Raw genomic sequence first — 20,559 nt, forward strand, 5'->3', positions numbered from 1 at the left:
AATATTATTCACTTCTTTTTAATAGAAGTTAATCTCTTCGCAAGTCATATATATCCTCTATTATAATCTCAGGATATATCGTTATTTATAATAAATTAATGAAATTATGAGAAAAAAAAAAATGAAAAAAAAAAATAAATAATGAAATTAAAAGATAATAAGTGCGTGTGAAGAATGTGTATGATTTAAAAAAAAAAACAAAAAGGAAAGTATACTTAACTTCTTTTCCAAAATAAAAATCGTTTCTCATTTCTTAAAGCATGTCGTAGGTCATTTTTTTCTTTCAGAATAAGTGAATGGATGTGATCATCTATATAATCGTACGTTCTTATTAATGAACGTATTATATTAATGTTGATATCATTGTGCATGGATTAATTAAGGACAATCGCTTTCCTCGGCACTTTCTTTACTCAAACGAAATGCTTCGCGTTGAATATTTGCATCGACTTTTTCTTGAAGGGGTAAACCTGTTGTTGTTGTACAAGTAGTACGAGACGCTGAACTATGATAAACGCTACGAGTAAGGCTTCTTGAAAAAAATTTACCATCGCTATATCCAAATCTTTTAAGTAATAAACGCTTAATTTTTTGTTTGCAAACAAGCGTTATGAAAATGATCAAACCCTGTAAAGTATTAATCACATCTGATATATACCAAATATAGTCCCCTGATCCTTCCCATAACGTGGATATGATTTCCGTAGTCCAGGTGATACCCATTACGATGAATAACTTCATATACAGATTGAACCTGTGATCAAACAAAATATATTACTTTATTTATATCGTTATATGCTAATATTCGTGTTCTATAATTTTTATTCTATAATATTTGCCCGTAAAATGTTATGGATGAATGTTATTTAACAAAATCATGACGCATTACCGCCAAGATAATTTCATTGTTGTTACGAATGATTTCGTAATAAGGAAAATAAACTATGGCATGGGAACATCTTCTTGTCGCTTGCCCTATAGCGACGTCTAAAAATAAGCTTTCAATGTTAGTAAGAAAAGATAACCATACCATATTGATGATTCGAACGAGTGTAATCTAGTAAATTCATTTGATATTATTTAAAATATTATTTATAACGATATTAATTATTTTTATATCTAACAATATAAGTGTATAACGTTTAAATAAAAATCATATTTTCTTTATAATATGAACACTCTCTTTCTCTCTCTCTCTCTCTCTCTCTCTATATCTCTATCTCATTTATTAGAAAAAAAAAACTTAATAAAAATAATATTATACAAATATATATATTTTTATGTATTTATATATACCATTGTTTATTATCGTCGTGACGTCTACTTTCACTTCCTCTTAAATGATGGGCCGTATCTTTTGTGTGTTGTCGAATTTTTAAAGCGGTTGAGATAAATAGACATAGATTGCAGACAATTGATATTGTCATAGGCAAAGTAAAATAAATATTCGTCGCACTATTAGCTGAAATAATATTATTCAACATTACACAATTTGCATTAATATATAAAACTATAAATTGTTATTAAATATACTTACTCGTAAACCAACATTTCTTTTCTCCAAGTTGGGGTCGAATTGTATTTTCTGGTATGTTAGGAGCAAAATCCATAATTAAGCATATACTTGTGAAAAACGATGCAATTCCCCAAGCATAGATAGAATATATTATAAATTTTTTTCGATCCCTTTGTTTCATACTGCCCCTCAACGCTCGGAAACCCCTAAAACAAATAAGAAATATATTGTTGATTATAATATATATAAATAAATAACTGATAATTATATATATATAAGTATATTAAAATTGTACATTATTTTTTATTGTCGTTTCAGAATATTTTACATTTTTATATATTTTTTTTTCTTACCTATTATCAACACAAAAAAGAAGGGTATTTGCATAGATACTTATAAATGAATAAATAAACATCCAATGGTAATACTCGATATATACAATAAAAAAGAAAATTGAAAAACAGTTATAGGAAATCGATAGTATCACATGGTTAATACGTGAACGTACCTTGGGGAAATTACGATAGTGTTTAGTTAATCTGAACAAAAGGATGTGTCTCACTTTACAATGATAATGTTTTACTCAACATAAGACATATATATATATATATATATATATATATATGTACATAAATATGGCATATCATGTACGAAATCCATTAAATATTCATTTATGTATTATGTACTCTGAAAGAGTTTTTAATATTTAAGTAAATATTCATTTAATAAAATGCATTTGTTCTAAAAAGAAACTTGTATTATGTTTGTGGTCAATGACTAAAACCTACAATAGGAAGAGTGAGAAAGAGAAAGAGAGAAAAAAATAAAAATTAAAAGAGAAAGAGAGAAAGAGAGAGATAGAGAAAGAGTTTATAGGGCTTGGCAAAATGAATGAGCGTTTAACATGAAACATGTGTGTTAACAAACGTGACTCGATTCTATGTAAAAACTTTAACACCCACGCAGTTTCATTCTTTTACATGGGATAAAACCGAATCGCACTTAAATTAATATCCTTTTTAAACGATTAATTTTTTCGCTAAAATGAAAGGCTTAAATATTCCAAGGGAAAATAATATTTAATCTCCCTAATTATTGTATGTATATATATATGATACAAGATTTAAAAAAAAAATATATATATATATATATAATTAAATTAGGAATATATTATATATGATTTATGTGTGTGATATAAATATTCTTGAAATGATAATTAGACAGAGAGAAAATAATTACGTTAGGGGGGGGGAGATGGTATAATTATAAAATATCGAGTTTGTTTATATTTTTCTGAACTTGTTTTCGTTTTATATCCACTTTCCTTGTGTCCTTCATCGAACACATTTCGAGAAACGAAACGATGTTCGGTCTCGTAGTATTTTGTTTGGATTAAGTGCCGCAATTTCCTCGGTCTACACCCGTTGTGTTTTATAGAGCAGCCTGGTTTGTATAAGCGGGAGAATCGTTTCTTATGGAATCAGAGTAGCGTGACAAAAAAGTCTTTCTTTACTTGGAAAAAACAATTTTATTTCGTTTTGCTATTTTGCTTTTTTTTTTGTTTTTTTTTTTTTTTAGTTTTGTTATTTATCTATCTCAATTATTTTTTCATTAAATTATGTTATACTTGGAACATTCGTAAACCTTCTCCACATCATGTTAATTGAAATAAATCTTATTTATACTTGTAATGCAAAGTTTTACAATTTTTAAAGATAAATATTTTGTATTTTAGGATTATATATTCAATCATCAAATTGATATTAATTTTATTACATAATAACATTCTATTGTTAGAGAAATATAATTTTATTCGAATGATGATATAAAATTGATCTCACGTATGTATTTTGCATCTATACACAAGATGTATAATAAAAATCTTATAATAATTTTCAGACGATTGGATATATTTTGTAAAATCAATTTTTTGTATAAAAGTTATGAAAAAATTTAACTTAATTTAAATACGTTCCTGCGTATAAGAGTTTTTTTTTTTAATCGTTTGAAATTTGTCGATCGATTCGAAAAGAAATATATTAACGAATATTAATTATACTAATAAAAGGAAGAATAAATAACATAAATAAAGATAACAAGACTGTTGTTATCGAATTTCTTAATTGATTGAATATTTTAACCAATATCCCACCCAATTGTCAGTTATTATCGTTAAAAGCATATAATGCGTGAAGTAATCATACAGATAAATCTAAATGAAATTGTTGACATTTAGACTGCGTCTGTGTAATATATATGTGTACTTGTATGTATATTGTGGGTCACGTACGAGATATTAATCCTCCCCTATATACGTCATCTTCAATTTCTCTTCGATGTTTGTTAATTATCAAATTTCTCTATGTCGTTTTACTGGTGCCAGTTGAGAGAATAATTGACGTAAAAATAAAGAACATATACACGTACTCACATATGCATACACACACACACATATATATATATACAACAGACTGATTATACGGGTATACTAGAATAAACTGAAATGTATTTTCTACGATCCCATTGACTTGTGTTAACGAAAAAGCACGCAGCCAAGAAAATTTGTATTCACAAAAGAGAACAATTGAAATTGTTTTAAGTATAGCACGAAAAGCAACGTAAATCATATGCCAAATTCTATTAATTCCGCAAAAAACAAAACGTAGAACATATTGATAAAATAATATATTACATTGTTCATATTATTTATTACTGAACGATCGTCAAAATTGTAATTGTAATTTTATTAAGAAATTATTTTTAATTTAATTTTTTGTTAAATGTATAAAATTAAGTATTGATCAAATGTTTTGATAATTGACATTTTAAAGAGTTATAGAAAGGAAGTTAATATACTCTGATGAGGGCTTTATTATTTTGTTTTTTTACCAAACTGATTCACTCCTTAATTTATTAAATTTTATTAAAAGCATCCCATTATTGGGAAAAAAAATAATAGAAATAAAGAATTTGTAATATGTATGATGAAACGCTGATCACTTACCCAAATGTCCACCAAATGTCAAAACACATGACGTTTAACCAGTAAAAACTTGCCAAAAAGAAGAAATACATGCAGAAAGCTGAAACAGAAAGATAAAATTCGATAAAATTCGTATATTATATTATCATTCTCTCAATCAATCGTTAAAATAGTTTATAAAAATCTTCAAAATAAAAAACAAATGTGATTTATTTCGACATTATTGATGCGATCATTAACGATGTAAAATAACACATTTTATATTGTTATAATGTTAATATATATATTATTAATATATTATGTAAATATATAAATATTTATGTGTCCGAAAAGAAACTTGATTGACAATTGTTATTTCAAAAAATAAAAATATAGATAAAAACAAATAAATAATACAATACCAAAAATGCAACACGAAGTTTGCTTAATGTCTGTCGATGTCTGCACTATCACAAGAAAGAGATAAGAAAAAAAAAGTGTACTAACATAAGAACGTAAACTATAGCCATGCAAATTATTTAATTCTGGTATTATAGAATAAATAATAAATGTTAATACATAACACGGTAACGATATTATTATTCCAATAATAAAAAAAATATTAAGCTTGTGATCCTTCGCTAATATGGGTTCATTTATCTCGGTATTATCATACTCACAGCACTGTATCATATCGTATTTACCATGTTCATAAATACTGAGACAATATTGATCATGATTAACTATTGGTTCGTTTTCTATATAGATCGAACCATTGTGCAAAATAAGAAAAGATTCGTCCACGTAACATTTTTTAGTATTCTTACAAGGAATATCAAAAATAAAATGAAAATTATTATGGTCTACATGTAAATCCGTTAAATTTAAGCTATTGGCATCGTAAACGGGCGGAAATTCGGCAGTCTCGTTGGTTAATAGACACTTTTTATCCAAGAAAGTATAATTCCATTTGCAACATATAGATAACAAAGGTAAAGGATCTAAGCTCGTATTTGTCGATAGATTTTTCTTTAAATTTGACGATTGATTTTTTAACGTTCGAGGAGACGATGACAAATTCGACGAGTGTGATATTCCGATTGTCAAAAAAAAAATATAACAGCACGCGATGACGCTGCTTGTTTTGTAAATTTGAAGACGACCCATCATTCACGAACGTGTTTACTCGTCGACTGATCTGTTTTAGCACTTATAGTACACTAGATAGATTCGAGTTTTACTTTAATCTCCGACGACTATTTAACCGCAAATGCGTCATAATTATGAATCGCGGGGTATAACACGCATTTAATTTTTTCTTAGTTTGATGTTACGCGTTTGAAAATACGTTATTAATATTTAAAAAAAAAAACAAAATAATAAAAATATGTTACAAAGATATATTGGATCGTTCCGTTCCGTTACGTTACGTTAATTTATTATCTTACGTATACAATGAAACTGGATGAAAGATACGAGAAAATATTCGACAACATATTCAATTAAACTTATTCAACAACAAATTTAAATGCTTCGAGTTAATTTTAAATCGTTCGAAGTTATAATCATATATTTCTTTTTTTTTTTTTCATCTACTCAGAAACATCTCAAATCTTATCGTAATTCAATAACTCATAAGTATCAAGTTTTTACGTAAAACTAGTTAATACAATAAACTCTTTATGTGATATATCGAATTTCGCAATATTATATTTGTATTATTTGTCTGATAAAATGAAATGGTATAATTTAACCTACTTATCGTGCTATTGTAATTAGTATTCTAACTATTTTAATACTCATTTATAACTTGAAATGCAAGTTTGATTATCTAAAAATATTCGAACTTAAATCAAAATATTTCTAGTATCTATTTTTAGATCTTGTAACCCATAATAATATCAATATCTAACGTTTCTTCGGAAACATTTTAACGCAATCCTGCAGTTAGAAATCTTTTTCTAATCTAATCTTTTTAATATGAATTTGATATCGTTAAACGTATACAACATTACGTATCTTAAACGTAAAGCACCTTTTTAATGTCTATCTATCGGTTTTTTTTTTTTTTTAAACGTATGATCTATCTGTAATAATTTATCTCTGGATAAAGATTTAAGTGAGATAAATATCATTTTTTTTTTCTTTTCATTTTTAGATGAGTAAAGGAATGGCATTGATAATGAATTTACCAAGAAAAACGCAGCACTTATTCGAGATCCGTTGATCGGATACAATTTGTATCGTAGATAAAATTGCGTATGATACTGTCAACGATGCGATGTATGCACGTAGAATGAATCCATGTAAATTCCTTAATTCCTTGATGATCGTGTAAACCAACCACGTTATTATGAAGAACGGTATAGATATGATCATACCCAACGACATAAGGAACCCAAAAAATATTGACTCTGTATCGAGATCAGTTATTTCTTTTTTGCAAAAGTAAACGAGATATTCGTTCGGAATAAATTTCGTTACAGCAAGACAATACTGTCTTGGATTCAATATTTTCTTGCCCGTATCTACAAAAGGCAAATAGAACGAACCATTTCGTAAAAGGAAGAATCGTTCTTCCGGATAATGAAAAGGATTTAACGGATACTTTTGATCTTCTTTACAAGGATTCCAATACAAGAAACGAAAATTCTTGTCATTTGTGGTAACGTTCATTGGCAATAAATCCATCGTGTAAACTCGTGGTAAAGGCACCGTCCCATTTTCTATCTTTTCGCACTTATTCTTCGAAATAAGGTAATAACCAGGTGGACAACAAAACGAAATACAATTTTTTCCTTGAACGCAATATTTGTTATAATCTTCTTCCGTATTTTTCCTTGGAATTAATTCTTCATTGTACGTTGTATTTTCTTAAAATACAAGAGACATGAGATTTTAATTATCAATAATGGAGATTAATAATCACAATGATGTCCCGTTCATCTCATCGATATTATAGATAATATACTAATTATAAATTACATATATACACACTTCTATTTATTTGGTCGATTTTTTTGGAAAATTTTTTTTTTATCAGTTTCTTGTTAAATAAATTGTCAGTATTTATAATAACGGTAAGATTTCGTTAGGATTACGTATTGACACAGATTATATATCGATGCAAACCGAATAAATAGCAGCCTATATATATATATATTTATATATCTATACACACTATATATTTATCTATACACACGAATAGATTTGAGAATGCATTTTAATCACCCATTAAATTAGATATATTAAAGTTAGTTCCTTCTTTCAGATTTTTATTCTTAAATGTGGTATTTCCGTTGATAGCGTTATACGCGATAAGATTAACATTAGTAATTGAAATCACATTATTCACAGAATCCGATGTTGTATAAAAGTACGCGTAAGATATTACTCTCGTACTTTTTTGAAATAAAATTATCGTCAAAAATATTACGAACTTATTATTGACGAGTGCCATATTTTATTATTATTATTATTATTATTATTATTATTATTATAACTCTAAAAAGAAACGCGTTTAAAGCAATTTGAGAGGTGTTGTCAACGAAAAAACGAGAACAATACTAATCAGAAGAACAATTCTGTCGACCACCACCCTTGTCGTATCGCCGATAACATCCGTTGGGAATTCCGCTTACGATTCCTTCGCTATACTCATAAATAAGAAGAAAAATAAGGTCACGAACGTTGACTATAACGTGTAAAACTTCTTCCAAAGTAATTGAAAATAAAACTCATTGGGACTATTAACAATTAATGAAAAAGAATCATATTGGAAGACATTACAAGTTTATTTTATATACCTAATTGATAACATCTCAAAAGAATTATACGTGTCCGATAATTTCAAGATTGTGTTGAATGTGGAAGAGAGTATGACGAGGTCAACAATGCGTCGGCTATATTCAAATCTATCAATTAATTAAATTTTTGGTACGGATTGATTGAAATTTTGATTCTGTCGTAATATCGATTAAGAAAATTATGACAACAAAAAAATGAATAAGATGTTTAAAACGTTTGTGTGAAATTAATGAGATAAATATAATCTATAGATAAAAAAAATAAATAGGATATATCGAAGTAGGAAAACTAGCATTTAACATATTTATAGTTTTTGTTAAAAATTATCAAAACTATTTACTATCTCTATTACATAAAACAATCCACGGACTATTGTAATTTCAAATGAGAAATAACTACGATATCAAATGCTTTTTTGGTCACATTAACGATATCATTGATAGATTCGTCGTAATCATACTAGCACATGTCTCTATCGTTAATTTTACAATAATGGTAAGATTAATCGTAAGAGAATGATAACAATTTTACAATATGTTCGAAAAAAAAGTAATACGTATTATTTACATCAACGCGATGATATTTCATTCGAAATTTGTGCAATTATTTATAAGATTTTTTATCATTTCATCCGATCCTAATTATATTCTGACTATAAAATATAATAGAAGCACAAATTGACGTATTAATCGATCTTCGTATAGATAAAATTTAGTCCTTCAAAGAATTGGATTAAACGTTTTTAAGAATAGTATGATTATTTTGTTATTATGTGTGTGTAACGAGCACGACGTGTTCGTCGCAAACATGAGTAATTGTTTCCGAGTATTTACCACTAAACATTAGTAAGTATTGATAATTAGAGTCTAATAATTAAAGAAAACATATTTATATATAACAGTGTAACATGTATAATATTGTTAAATAGCAATGTTACGATAAACGTTTAAAAATGTTTACCTGCGGTTAGACATATTTCAGGCGGCAAATACTTGAGTTGTAAATTGATGAGAAAACAATAGGATATCGTGAGACAAGCAACATAACACATTAGAGTTTTTCCATAAATATTTCGAAGTTCTGGTATGATGGCATAAACTATAAAAGTTATGATCAGAAAAGGTATGGACACTATCGTCATGATCGGATAGATCCTTTGTCTTGTAGGTAACACTGATTGTTCTTCTGGTTGAAAACAAATTAAAACGGTTATCTTCTTCAACGATTCGTGCCAATCTATACAAAAATTCCATTGCGGATAAATAATTGATCCAACATGAAGGGTACCATTGGCTTCGAAAATAAACTTATCTTCTTCGAAGTTTTCCGGTTCTAATTTATAACTTTTATTTGGACAGAAATTATTTTGCAAAAGAATATAATGATCGGCAATATTCTTTATATGTTGTATTTCAGATGTAAATTGTTCTTTATCTGCTTTTATATCGGGAAGAACCGTACGATTTTGTATCTTCTTACATCTGGCGATTTCACCGTCGCTTAAAACCTCCCCATCTCGACAGCATTTTCTCATGCAAGGTCGTAACTCACAGACACATCCACGTATGGAATTATTTTGGATCCAATAGAGATTGGTAGGATATAATGTACCATCGTGAAAAATAGAACCATTCTTGTATCTTTGAATGTTGTCCTTTTCTAAGGGAACCGTTAATGAATAATGACAAGGTAAATCTTCGGGACGCGTTGGTACTGTTTGAATAACAAAAATATATACTAAAATTAAAATTTTTATCCACGATCCCATTAGAACGAGAGAGTTGTGAAGAAAAAAAAAAAAGAAAAAAAGGAAGAAAATGAAATATAAAAAAAACGAAAACAAAAAACAGGGGAAAAAAAGGTGAGCACAAATTTTTTTCGGAATGCGAAAATAAAACAAAGAGATACCCTTAATAATATTAATAATAATAATAATAATAATAATAATAAAAAGAAGCGCGTCTCGAAGGATCACCTTCTAACTGTCCCTGTGTTTTGTTATATCCTATTTATTATATCCTAATTTTTATTCTGATCTAGTATTTCACCGGTGCACGTAGCCGACCCACACTCGACGCGGACGACTCGTTGCTAACTGCGGACGACAGCTGTCTCTCCACATTCGCACTCATTTTTACTTCCACCTCACCTCTTGGACTAACTTCTTGCTATATCATACAGGTTTTTCGATTATTCCTCGAGGAATAATTATGTGTTCTCTTTACGTTTATTCTAAACTTTACTATATTATTTAAAACGTTTTATTTAAAGAGAAATGTGTTTCTATGATTTGATAGAAAACTTATTACTTTTTTCAATTTAGTCGAAATTTTATTAAATATATAACTCTTCTTTTAAATTTGACTATTATCGTACAATTTAAATTTATTTAAAACTTTAATCTAATATTTCTATCTCATAATAATTGATCGTTAATTCATCTTTTTTAAAAATCCTGATCACTTTTGTCTCGTTCCAAAACGATTCAATTTTTTTCCACGTGTTTATACTTCTCCTCTTGTTTTATAAATAAAACTTAAATTATTCAATCTAATATATTTATATATATATATATATATAAATCTGATAAAACGATATATATTTTAAATATAATAAACATATCTTACATTTTTTCCGCGAATTATTTCAAATATTTATCTTAAACAGGATAAAAAATGGCGGGAATTTATCGATATCTACTCGCTTCATTTATCTATGATATTTTTAGATACTATACATATACGTATATATATATATATATTATTTTTATTTCTTAAAAAATAAATATAAAATAAATGAAGTTATTGTAAAAAGGTATAATCATTTATAATATCTCTTTTAAATTATCTTTTTAAATAAGTTTTATATCTCGAATGTAATCGAAAATGAAACATTGCGATTAGTTATATTTGCGCCATCTGATGAGAAATATCATAAGCTGTTACATCACACGATGAAAGTTGTATAAACAGTAATGCTATCCCCTTATGACAGTTGTCGTCCGAGGGGCCACAGGGGAAAGAAGAATAGTACGTTTTTCTCCATTTATCCCCACTTTTAACGCTTTTTTTGACAAAGTCGTAAGATCTCTATATTTATAGTGGGCATACTAATATTTTACAGTCAACCATTGATAAAACAACATTTAACAACTACGACAATGCCTTTATTTATCTATCCAATTTTTTTTTAAACGTGTTCCTCTTTTTTCATTGATGAATCGAGTTAGTAGTTGTGATCCTAACACAATAAAAAAAATATGTGTGATATAGAATTACGTCAAGTAAGAGTGGAAAAGAGGCCGGGCTTTCTAACCAATGAGACACGCAGAAGATTTTTGTAAACGGATACCAATTGGTCACAAACGAACAGTACATTCTTATATAGGCGAAAACAATATATTAGAAGCATTTATTCGCGAAAGTTTGCATTTATAACATCATCACGCTGTCTCACTTCTGTTTCAATATATAAAAAGTAAGTTTTATCGTTATAATTTATCCAAATTCAAACATAATAGACACGTTTAACTATTCGATCTGAACTTGACAAAGTCTAACAATTAAGTAATATATTATGTTCCGTATGTAATATCAATTGCCACAATTAAACAATACCAATAATATAAAAATCATAACAATTACATATATTAACATAAGGTTTATACATACACATATTTATATATACGTAACTATAGTAAAAAAGATATAATATGAACTTACACATAGTATAAATTATTAAGTTATGATCGATGTAATAAAGTAATTGTTATTGACAAATAATGTATGCTCATTTTAAATAGAAACAAATAAATCTTTTTTTATTTAATGTACTATTTTTCAAGTTCCTTCATTATTTTTTATAATAATATTTTTTTTTTTTTTTTTTAATAGTTTTTAGTAGAACAATTCCAAATATACAATAGTATCTATATTCATGCGACATGTGGTAATACATATACATATATATCGTTAAATAATCAAAGTAAATAAAGTTATACAACTTATGTATAATTTGTTAACAAAAAATTTCTTTCATTTTCGATACGAGAACATTGCGCTGCATATTTGCAACTTATATTTTTACGTTATTTTTATATTACTTGTACATTTCAATTAATATAATTTTATGGTACATAAACGTTCTTATCGATCATTTTCGTTGCAATTTTTAATATTAAAAAATATATCTACAAAAAATTTACGTGTGCATAAAATTAAACATTTATAGATTTTTTTGATATACCTATTTTTGTTCTTTTATGTAATATAATAATATTGAATAATATTTAAATATTTGATTTTTATTCTTTCGATATGTTTAATATAATTCTTATGAATGCGTTTCAACATACATGCCCCACATATATACTTTTTAAACAAATAAAGAGAGGTATACGTTTATATAATTATGTAGACGTGGACACTTTGAATTATGTACATGTAATATATGTTACGATTTATTAAATTAGATAGAAAAGATTTTCCTTTGGAAAATATTATAATAATTTATCTTCAATTTCCGTAAAAAGCTGATTTCACCGATTACGTAAAAGAGTGAGGTTTTTAATGTAAACACACGCACACGCACATACCACATATGTATATTCAACATGTGACGAAGTCAATCACCGCTTATCTTTAGTAATATGTACATACAAAGTATAAAAAGTCCCTAATAAGATTGTTCTTATCATTTAATATTATTTTTATCGATCACAAAATTTTTGATTAATATCTCTATAATATATAAATTAAAAAAATAAATATATATCTATATGTTTAAGTTGAGTGTGTCGTGTGCGTAAGTGTGTAATACGATATGTCGAGGATTATTCGCCAGTTTACACGTAAATATATAATTATTTTATATTTTTCATCCTTTTTTTTTTTGTAATTCAAATTAAAATATTCCTTATATATATAAAAATCCAATATAATAATATAAATTTATAATATATATTGTCACATCGTTAATTTTGTTCTTTTTTGTAATTCATATACATTTGTTTCTTTTTTTCTTTTGGTTTTAAAAATATTTTAATTATTAATACGAAATTTTTTTATTTCCACACGTCATGTCATTCTTACGAAATATTACTCTAAATTTTCATATTATTTTTCGTTTGATATGCGTATTATGTGCAATGATCTATCGACATTTCATAATATAGACACACAAACATATTTTGTAATAAACGGTATAATCAATGGTTGTAGTTAAGTTGAGAAGGTCACGATACTTGTGTGTGATAAGAATAAATGTACATTTTGTTAATATGTATATTACATGTATAATTGCTTATAACAAAAATATTTATTTAAACAAAATTATGATTAAATAATATAACAATTATATAATATTAATATATTGTATATACATATATAATACATTTATTCGTATGTTCATATAATACATTTTTTTAATATCGTTATTACATTAATTTAAAAAAATAGTGACACAAATGGCAAATGTAGAAGAAGTCAAAACTATTTGGAGAATTGCGGATGCAATAACTTTTGATGTTGATTCTACTGTTATTAAAGATGAAGGCATAGATGAACTTGCTAAATTTTGTGGGAAAGGCAAACAAGTTACAGAATTGTAAATATATTTTATATTATTCTTTTATCAATCTATTGTCTACGCAAAACAAAGGACATATATTAAAACTTAATTATGTTTAACAAATAAATTTTATATTATAATGCATTATTTTAGAACGAAGCAAGCGATGCAAGGAAATATGACATTTCAACAATCTCTTTCAGTAAGATTGGGTATTATAAGACCTAGTTTATCACAAATTAAAGAATTTATACAAGTACATCCTCCACAGCTTACTCCAGGAATAAAGTAATATGCTTTTTTGAAATATTATTATATATAACTGTTAGACATTTTTTATAATAAATCTAATTGAGACATATAAATATTGCAGAAATTTGATAAAAACATTGCATTTACACAAAAAGGAAGTATTTCTTGTTTCTGGTGGATTTCATTGTTTAATACGTTCAGTTGCGGAACAACTTGATATACCGACTGAAAATGTTTTTGCTAATAGACTTAAATTTTACTTTACGGGTTAGTATTTCTTCTTCTTTTTTTTTTTTTTTTTTTTTTGAAGGAAATAATAATTTAAAATTCAAAGTATCGAAGATAATAAAACTAAACACACTAATAAAATTTAGGAGATTATGCAGGATTTGATGAAAATGAACCAACATCGAAAAGTGGTGGAAAAACAGAAGTTATTCGTTTTCTGAAAGAAGAAAAAGGGNTTAATACGTTCAGTTGCGGAACAACTTGATATACCGACTGAAAATGTTTTTGCTAATAGACTTAAATTTTACTTTACGGGTTAGTATTTCTTCTTTTTTTTTTTTTTTTATAAAAGATAATAATTAAAAGAAAGAATTAAAAATAAAAGTGAAGAATGTTTTATATTTAGGAGATTATGCAGGATTTGATGAAAATGAACCAACATCGAAAAGTGGTGGAAAAACAGAAGTTATTCGTTTTCTGAAAGAAGAAAAAGGGTTTAAAACAATTGTTCATGTTGGAGATGGGGCAACGGATTTAGAAGCTTCTCCTCCAGCAGATGCATTTATAGGTATGCATACTTATTGTAAATATAATAAAAAATGTTATATACAGAGTTATTCGGTTCAGAAATAATCATAATATTTATAACTATTTTATGTACACTGTGATGTTTATATATTTATAGGATGTAACAGAACATGTGGGGTCCACCCACTTCGAGTGCTTATTGTACATCTAAAAATAATAAAAAGAGTTCCTATAAACACATGCTCTATCTTTCTTCGTTTATGAGATATAATGTATTTTGTAAACAGAGTAATCTTCGTCTCTAAACCATTTTAAGTACTAAGTACTAAGGTTCAGAACAAGCTTTTCAACATTCTGAAACCATTCAGATTAATCGGATTTATAACAAAATACTTAGAAGCTTGTATTAAAATGCGATATGGTCATTTTAAGTATCTTCTATAAAGATTATTAGATAACACGAAATCAAAACAAAATTCGTATATCTCATGAATGAAGACAGATAGAGCATATGTTCGTATGAATTTTTTTCATTATTTTTAGATGTACAACGATCATCTCCCGAAGTGGATTCCACATGTTCTATTACATCCTATATATATATATGAAATTTTTACTTTAATTTATAGGTTTTGGAGGAAATGTGATTAGAGAAACTGTTAAATTAAATTCAAAATGGTTTGTTACAAACTTTGATGAACTTATAAATAATTTGTAATTTTAGATAGGATAACAATAATTTGTACAAATGTAACGCAATTAAATTATTTTTATATGAGTTATAGACGAAATATTGATTAATCCAATTATTTATAATATTAAGTAAAAATATCGTAATACAGTTTTTATTTTACATTATATTGTTTTAAAATTTCTCAAAATTTTATTTTATATATATTTAAGTATATTTCTGTTATTTATATTTAAAGCTAGACATCGACTTTATTCTGAACATTACACACGAAAAGAAGTAATATATTTGTACTTTATACTAAGAAAATAACATTATAAAATTTGTAATAAATTTTCCGCTTTTTTATTCGATATCCATTGCTGTATTTTATTTTTTAATTCTGTATTAGGTTTTATCATATCCATAGTAAGAGGAGAACGATTGAATGGATCTGTCTGATCACTCAGTAAGTGCCTAGAACAAAAGTATAAAATTATTATATCCATATATATTATTGTCAAAACTATTATAAATATCATTTATTAAAAATCAACCTGGCAATGGTTCGTCGATCAATAGTTATTTTTGACGAAGGCAAAATAACTGGATCGATCATAAGGGTTGACATAATAGGATCGAGAAATTCTTCTGGAGCTTCTGTTAGAATTTCATCTTCTTTTCTTTTTATAGTAGCAGCTTTTTCCACATTTTTGGCAAATTGATTTAATTCTCCTAGGATATCAAAGCCTCCTATTCGAACTACAATGAAAAATTATATTATAAATGATCAAAGTTAAACTATTTTAGAAATAAATAACTTATGAAAAATAGAAAAAAAGAAATAATATCTTACGAAGCACTTGATCTGCTGATTTAAAAAGTTTCGGGCTATAAGAACGACCGTCTTGAGATACGGCCAATGTAAATGACTTGTTTTCACTCAAATTGACATAGATTTTACATATATCTAACACCAAATTCGCTGGTTCAAATCCATATTCATCTTGATCATCGACCTTTGACAAAAAAAAATAATTAATATTACATAATATTATAATAATAAATCTTTATATTCTACATAAATTTTAAGACCTTAAAATAAATAAAGTACCTTAAGCTTGTTTTTATCAGGCCCAACTAATTGCAATAGTAAATAATTAAGCATCGAAGCTATCCGATCTACCATTGTTGGATGACAAAAAATAGATTTTATTTCAGACGTTAACATTTTTATCGTCTGTATAGTTTTTCTGCCTAAGATATTATCAAATTGTGCAATCGTGCCTACGTGATGAAGGAAATTTCTTTGTTGAATACGTTCGTTTGGAGGTAATTTATCCCATTCTCCATTATCCCTTAAAAATTATGTAAATAGTATTATTTGGTAATAATTATATTAATATCTGTATAAAATATAGTTAAATCTTTTCATAGTAAATATTCCACATTAACCAACCTTGCTTGAATCATTTTCCTTAACTGTGCCATATTAGAAAGAGCTTCGTCTAACAAAAAAACAGCATCATTCATCAAAAGATTGATAAATCGTAGAAACAAAGGTGGACGCACAGCTTCCATATTGGCTTCAGCATCTTTAGCTAAAGCACTATAATTATATAGAAAAAAAAAAAGGATTTTAGTAATTAATAATATTAAGTTTCAGATATACAAATATATTACATCTTATCTTTAATTTAACTTACATAAATTTCTTACGGTGTCCAGGTAGTTCCCACAAATAATGCATAATAGTATACATAGGTCGACGATAATTAAACTTTTGTTCAAATTGTACACTTTGCCCAGTCATTTCAATACTAACGAATACTTGAAGTAATTGAGCAACTATCTGTATTAAACAATAAGGGGATACCATTACTGTGAAATCGAATTTATTAATTTATACCTTATAAAGATTAATTACTGACTTGATGAACATGTTTGTGCGTTTTGAATAATTGTTGCCTATGGAATGCTCTCAGAGGAAGATCCTCGTCGGAAGGAGGTAAAAGTGCTCCTAATCCTTCGGCTAATCGTGCACGTAGATGAGGATTATAAAGACGATGCTCATCCATTAATAATATTAGCTATGACAATAAATTATTTCATTTCAACTTATAATTAAAAAGTATAAAATGTTATTATTAATAACTTACTTCTGTCATTATTGGATTTAAAAAGGTTTCTCCTTGTTCTTCGAAAGTATCTGTGCTGAATTCTCGTAAAACACATAAGAATCCAACTGTATGTTCCACAATAAATTCAGGAATGCATCTGTTATAATATATAATAATTAGAAAATATTATATTATATTAGGATATGTATAAAAACGGTAACAAAATTATACGAACATATAAATATATATTATACATTATACCTTAAAGTAATTGGAACTTTCTCTGACAAAGGGAAATTGAGGTGTCTATGCAGTTTTGGTATATAATCATCGTGACTATCTTCTCCGTGTAATTCGTATACATTATCTAAATTTACTTGTATTATCCAATGTGCTGTAGTCGCATAGAATTTGGCTAGATTATTCAACATTTTAGGAGGACATAGACTGGCTTTTAAAGTCAAGTATCTATAATATAAATTTTCAATTTTATGATGGGAACTTTTTTATACGAACTAAAAAAATTAATTTCTTATTATTAAAATTTACTTTGTCATCTCTACTTCCATTTGTTGAGCAATCATTCTATTAAAACTTCGATTAATAGGAGCATCACGCGAATCTTGAAACCTTTGTTGAACAAGAGATAAATCTTGTTGCGCTCTGCAATTTTAATAATACAAAATATTAACAATTTGTTTTTATAAGAAATCAAAGTATTATCACTTACCTTTGAAGTTTTTCTATAACAATTCTATATCCAAGATCCAAAGCACGATGTGTTAAAAAGAAACACTCCGTTGTAAAAGAAAATAACTTTGATACTGGCCTTACTTGACCTTCTGGTGTTGGTATCAAACAAGTTTCTTGGGATAATCCTTTTATATGTAAACCACGATTACGACTTTCATCTTCATCTGCAGGCTATAATTTGTTTTTATTTTAAAAACTATTTATTAAACTAGAACTGTGTATTTAGTATACAAACCTCAGCTGCACAATATGTTGGATCGATTTTAGGAAACTTCATCTCCTTAGCTTGAACGCAAAACGGTTGACAGAGTTGCAATAACATACCTCCAAAATTCAACATAAATCCATCTGATGCGTTTAATGATGGACCAAAATTAATCTCATTATGAGAATTCCAAAGCTTTCCTCTACTTGCATTCGCATGAAGGCAATCTCCTATCCATTGTAAAGTCATATGACGAATTTCTGGAGACAATTTCAACAACGAATGGAAAATGTGTTCTACAGAATCAGTTAACGCGTCCAAAGCTACCCATATGTTAGATCTAACTGGATCAGAAGGCTAAAAACAGATAAATTTAAAAATAAGAAAAATACAATAAACATTTAATCATGATAATAAGATAAAAATAATTTACCTCAAATGACTTAGAGAAAAAATCAGTTCGTGGATTTACTGCTTTTGATAAACAATTCAAACAGAAAAATGCACCGAACAATGTTTTTTCATAATCTTTACCTTGATTAGACTTTGGTTTATTATATTCTAAAAGTAATTTAGCTAAAGATTCATGATTGCAGAACATATTAAGAATAGTGAACCAATGTTCACGAAATCCTACAAGAGTGCTTTGAGCAGCTTCTTGGTGAATAATATTAAGGATAGGAGTAAAAGATATTTTAATAACTTCCTCAAATGTATCTTCATTTGATGAGCATATTTCTGATACTAGGCCTTTAAAAAATTCAGATAAATCAGCTGAATCTTCCATAAACAAGCTGACGAATTGGTAATAAACCTAAATAATAAAGTATAGAAATAATATAGTTTTTATTTATCAGTCTAGAATATAGAATAACAAATTTAATAAGTTATATAAAGAAAAAGTATATATATATATATAAGTACATACGTCTTGATCATCGAATAAATTTGGCTCTTGTAATGCTATACCAACATGTCTCAATACAATAAGTTTTAAATTATCAATATAATCGAATAATTCTTTATTATCCTCATAATTTTTCAAACGACGAAAACTTTCGTAAAGATAAAATATAACTTGGGTCTCAACAACATGACTATCGAAACTATTAGAATGTTCATTTTGGATTAGATTAATCTTTGGACTAGGCATCACTATTCTTTCAAAAATAGCATCTTCTATAGAATCAGCAGCTACTGATACCAAATCTTTATGTATTTTTATTATTTCATTCGAATTTAATATCAAACCAAATACATCTGCCATAAGTTTGGCTTTCCTTAATTTGACTTGATACTCATCAGATACTTCATTAGTTAATAATTCTTTATCCTTGTCATGATTCTCTTCGATACATTGTTTCTCATTTTTACCATTGCTTGCTTCACTAGCTTGTATTGAATACAACACAGCATCATCAATGGTAGAAAATAATCCAGCAAAAGGATTATAATTTACATGATCACTCATGATTACAACAATATAATTCTATACAAGTAACAAACTTAATCATTTCGTAATCAAACGTTATTGATAGATTGTCATACTGTTATTCGGATGATTATTAAAATACATGATAAAATATGTTCAAGTAACACGATCACACACGGTTTACAAAAAATTCTAGAAAAATGTTAATAATCCAATTTGACGTTGACGTATGTTCGTTCTTTCCGATAAAACCACCATGACTCTCCTAATTTGTTACTGACCTTAAACTTTCAACGTAAATAATTCATGTAGTAACTTTACATTCACTAGATGTCGTAGAGTGTCGGTAAAATGATTTTTATATAAATATATATATATAGATACTTCGCATATAACTATACTACAGAGGACATATTGACAACTTCTGTGGTTTTATAACGATAGAACTGTCATCTGATGGTGAAATAGAAAACTTTGTATCAGGAAACGTTGCATTGAAGAATCAAGAAGATATGCAA

General features: G+C 27.0%; 3 protein-coding genes across 4 annotated transcripts; 1 reads left to right on the forward strand and 2 right to left on the reverse strand.

Annotated features, from left to right (window-relative positions):
• Nucleotides 1-173: 173 nt before the first annotated feature.
• LOC106785057 (G-protein coupled receptor Mth2-like) lies at nucleotides 174-11,330 on the reverse strand. The gene is made up of 7 exons (XM_014745199.1): nucleotides 11,319-11,330; nucleotides 10,334-10,376; nucleotides 9,246-9,998; nucleotides 4,521-4,599; nucleotides 1,538-1,722; nucleotides 1,297-1,462; nucleotides 174-754 (listed from the first exon to the last, which is right to left on the reverse strand). Exons 1-7 carry the CDS (start codon nucleotides 11,328-11,330, stop codon nucleotides 379-381), a joined length of 1,614 nt encoding a protein of 537 aa, XP_014600685.1. The 3' UTR covers nucleotides 174-378.
• Nucleotides 11,331-12,653: 1,323 nt separating this feature from the next.
• LOC106785132 (phosphoserine phosphatase) lies at nucleotides 12,654-15,905 on the forward strand. 2 transcript variants are annotated; one of them, XM_014745321.1, is made up of 7 exons: nucleotides 12,654-13,134; nucleotides 13,742-13,889; nucleotides 14,007-14,141; nucleotides 14,227-14,336; nucleotides 14,613-14,648; nucleotides 14,740-14,901; nucleotides 15,019-15,478. In XM_014745321.1, exons 1-7 carry the CDS (start codon nucleotides 13,107-13,109, stop codon nucleotides 15,123-15,125), a joined length of 726 nt encoding a protein of 241 aa, XP_014600807.1. In that variant the 5' UTR covers nucleotides 12,654-13,106; the 3' UTR covers nucleotides 15,126-15,478. The 2 variants fall into 2 exon arrangements, with proteins under 2 accessions (XP_014600807.1, XP_014600808.1); XM_014745322.1 differs by lacking the exon at nucleotides 15,019-15,478 and adding an exon at nucleotides 15,491-15,905 and having other exon boundaries at nucleotides 12,668-13,134.
• On the reverse strand, nucleotides 15,655-20,368 carry LOC106785131 (ubiquitin conjugation factor E4 A). The gene is made up of 14 exons (XM_014745320.1): nucleotides 19,538-20,368; nucleotides 19,043-19,423; nucleotides 18,640-18,966; nucleotides 18,382-18,575; nucleotides 18,201-18,314; nucleotides 17,913-18,119; nucleotides 17,691-17,808; nucleotides 17,463-17,621; nucleotides 17,238-17,383; nucleotides 16,991-17,140; nucleotides 16,646-16,889; nucleotides 16,388-16,550; nucleotides 16,089-16,293; nucleotides 15,655-16,008 (listed from the first exon to the last, which is right to left on the reverse strand). The coding sequence occupies exons 1-14, from the start codon at nucleotides 20,078-20,080 to the stop codon at nucleotides 15,867-15,869; spliced, it is 3,093 nt and encodes a 1,030-aa protein (XP_014600806.1). The 5' UTR covers nucleotides 20,081-20,368; the 3' UTR covers nucleotides 15,655-15,866.
• Between the last annotated feature and the right edge of the window lie 191 nt (nucleotides 20,369-20,559).

This window comes from Polistes canadensis, unplaced genomic scaffold (assembly GCF_001313835.1).
Source record: "Polistes canadensis isolate GaletaPanama2010 unplaced genomic scaffold, ASM131383v1 scaffold_45, whole genome shotgun sequence".
Taxonomy (NCBI): Eukaryota; Metazoa; Arthropoda; class Insecta; order Hymenoptera; family Vespidae; genus Polistes; species Polistes canadensis.

Excerpts from the sequence above, each read along its gene's own strand:
- LOC106785057 (XM_014745199.1), bottom strand. Across the intron at positions 9,999-10,333 it reads TGGGTCGGCTACGTGCACCG|TACCAACGCGTCCCGAAGAT; the intron begins GTGAAATACTAG and ends TTATTCAAACAG. Across the intron at positions 4,600-9,245 it reads TGAAATATGTCTAACCGCAG|CTTTCTGCATGTATTTCTTC; the intron begins GTAAACATTTTT and ends TTTCTGTTTCAG.
- LOC106785132 (XM_014745321.1), top strand. The coding sequence starts at position 13,107 with ATGTCGAGGATTATTCGCCAGTTTACAC. Across the intron at positions 14,649-14,739 it reads ACTTAAATTTTACTTTACGG|GAGATTATGCAGGATTTGAT; the intron begins GTTAGTATTTCT and ends TTTTATATTTAG. Across the intron at positions 14,902-15,018 it reads TCCAGCAGATGCATTTATAG|GATGTAACAGAACATGTGGG; the intron begins GTATGCATACTT and ends ATATATTTATAG.
- LOC106785131 (XM_014745320.1), bottom strand. The coding sequence starts at position 20,080 with ATGAGTGATCATGTAAATTATAATCCTTTTGCTGGATTATTTTCTACC. Across the intron at positions 17,809-17,912 it reads AAAGTTCCAATTACTTTAAG|ATGCATTCCTGAATTTATTG; the intron begins GTATAATGTATA and ends ATATTATAACAG. Across the intron at positions 16,551-16,645 it reads CTGATAAAAACAAGCTTAAG|GTCGATGATCAAGATGAATA; the intron begins GTACTTTATTTA and ends TTTTTGTCAAAG.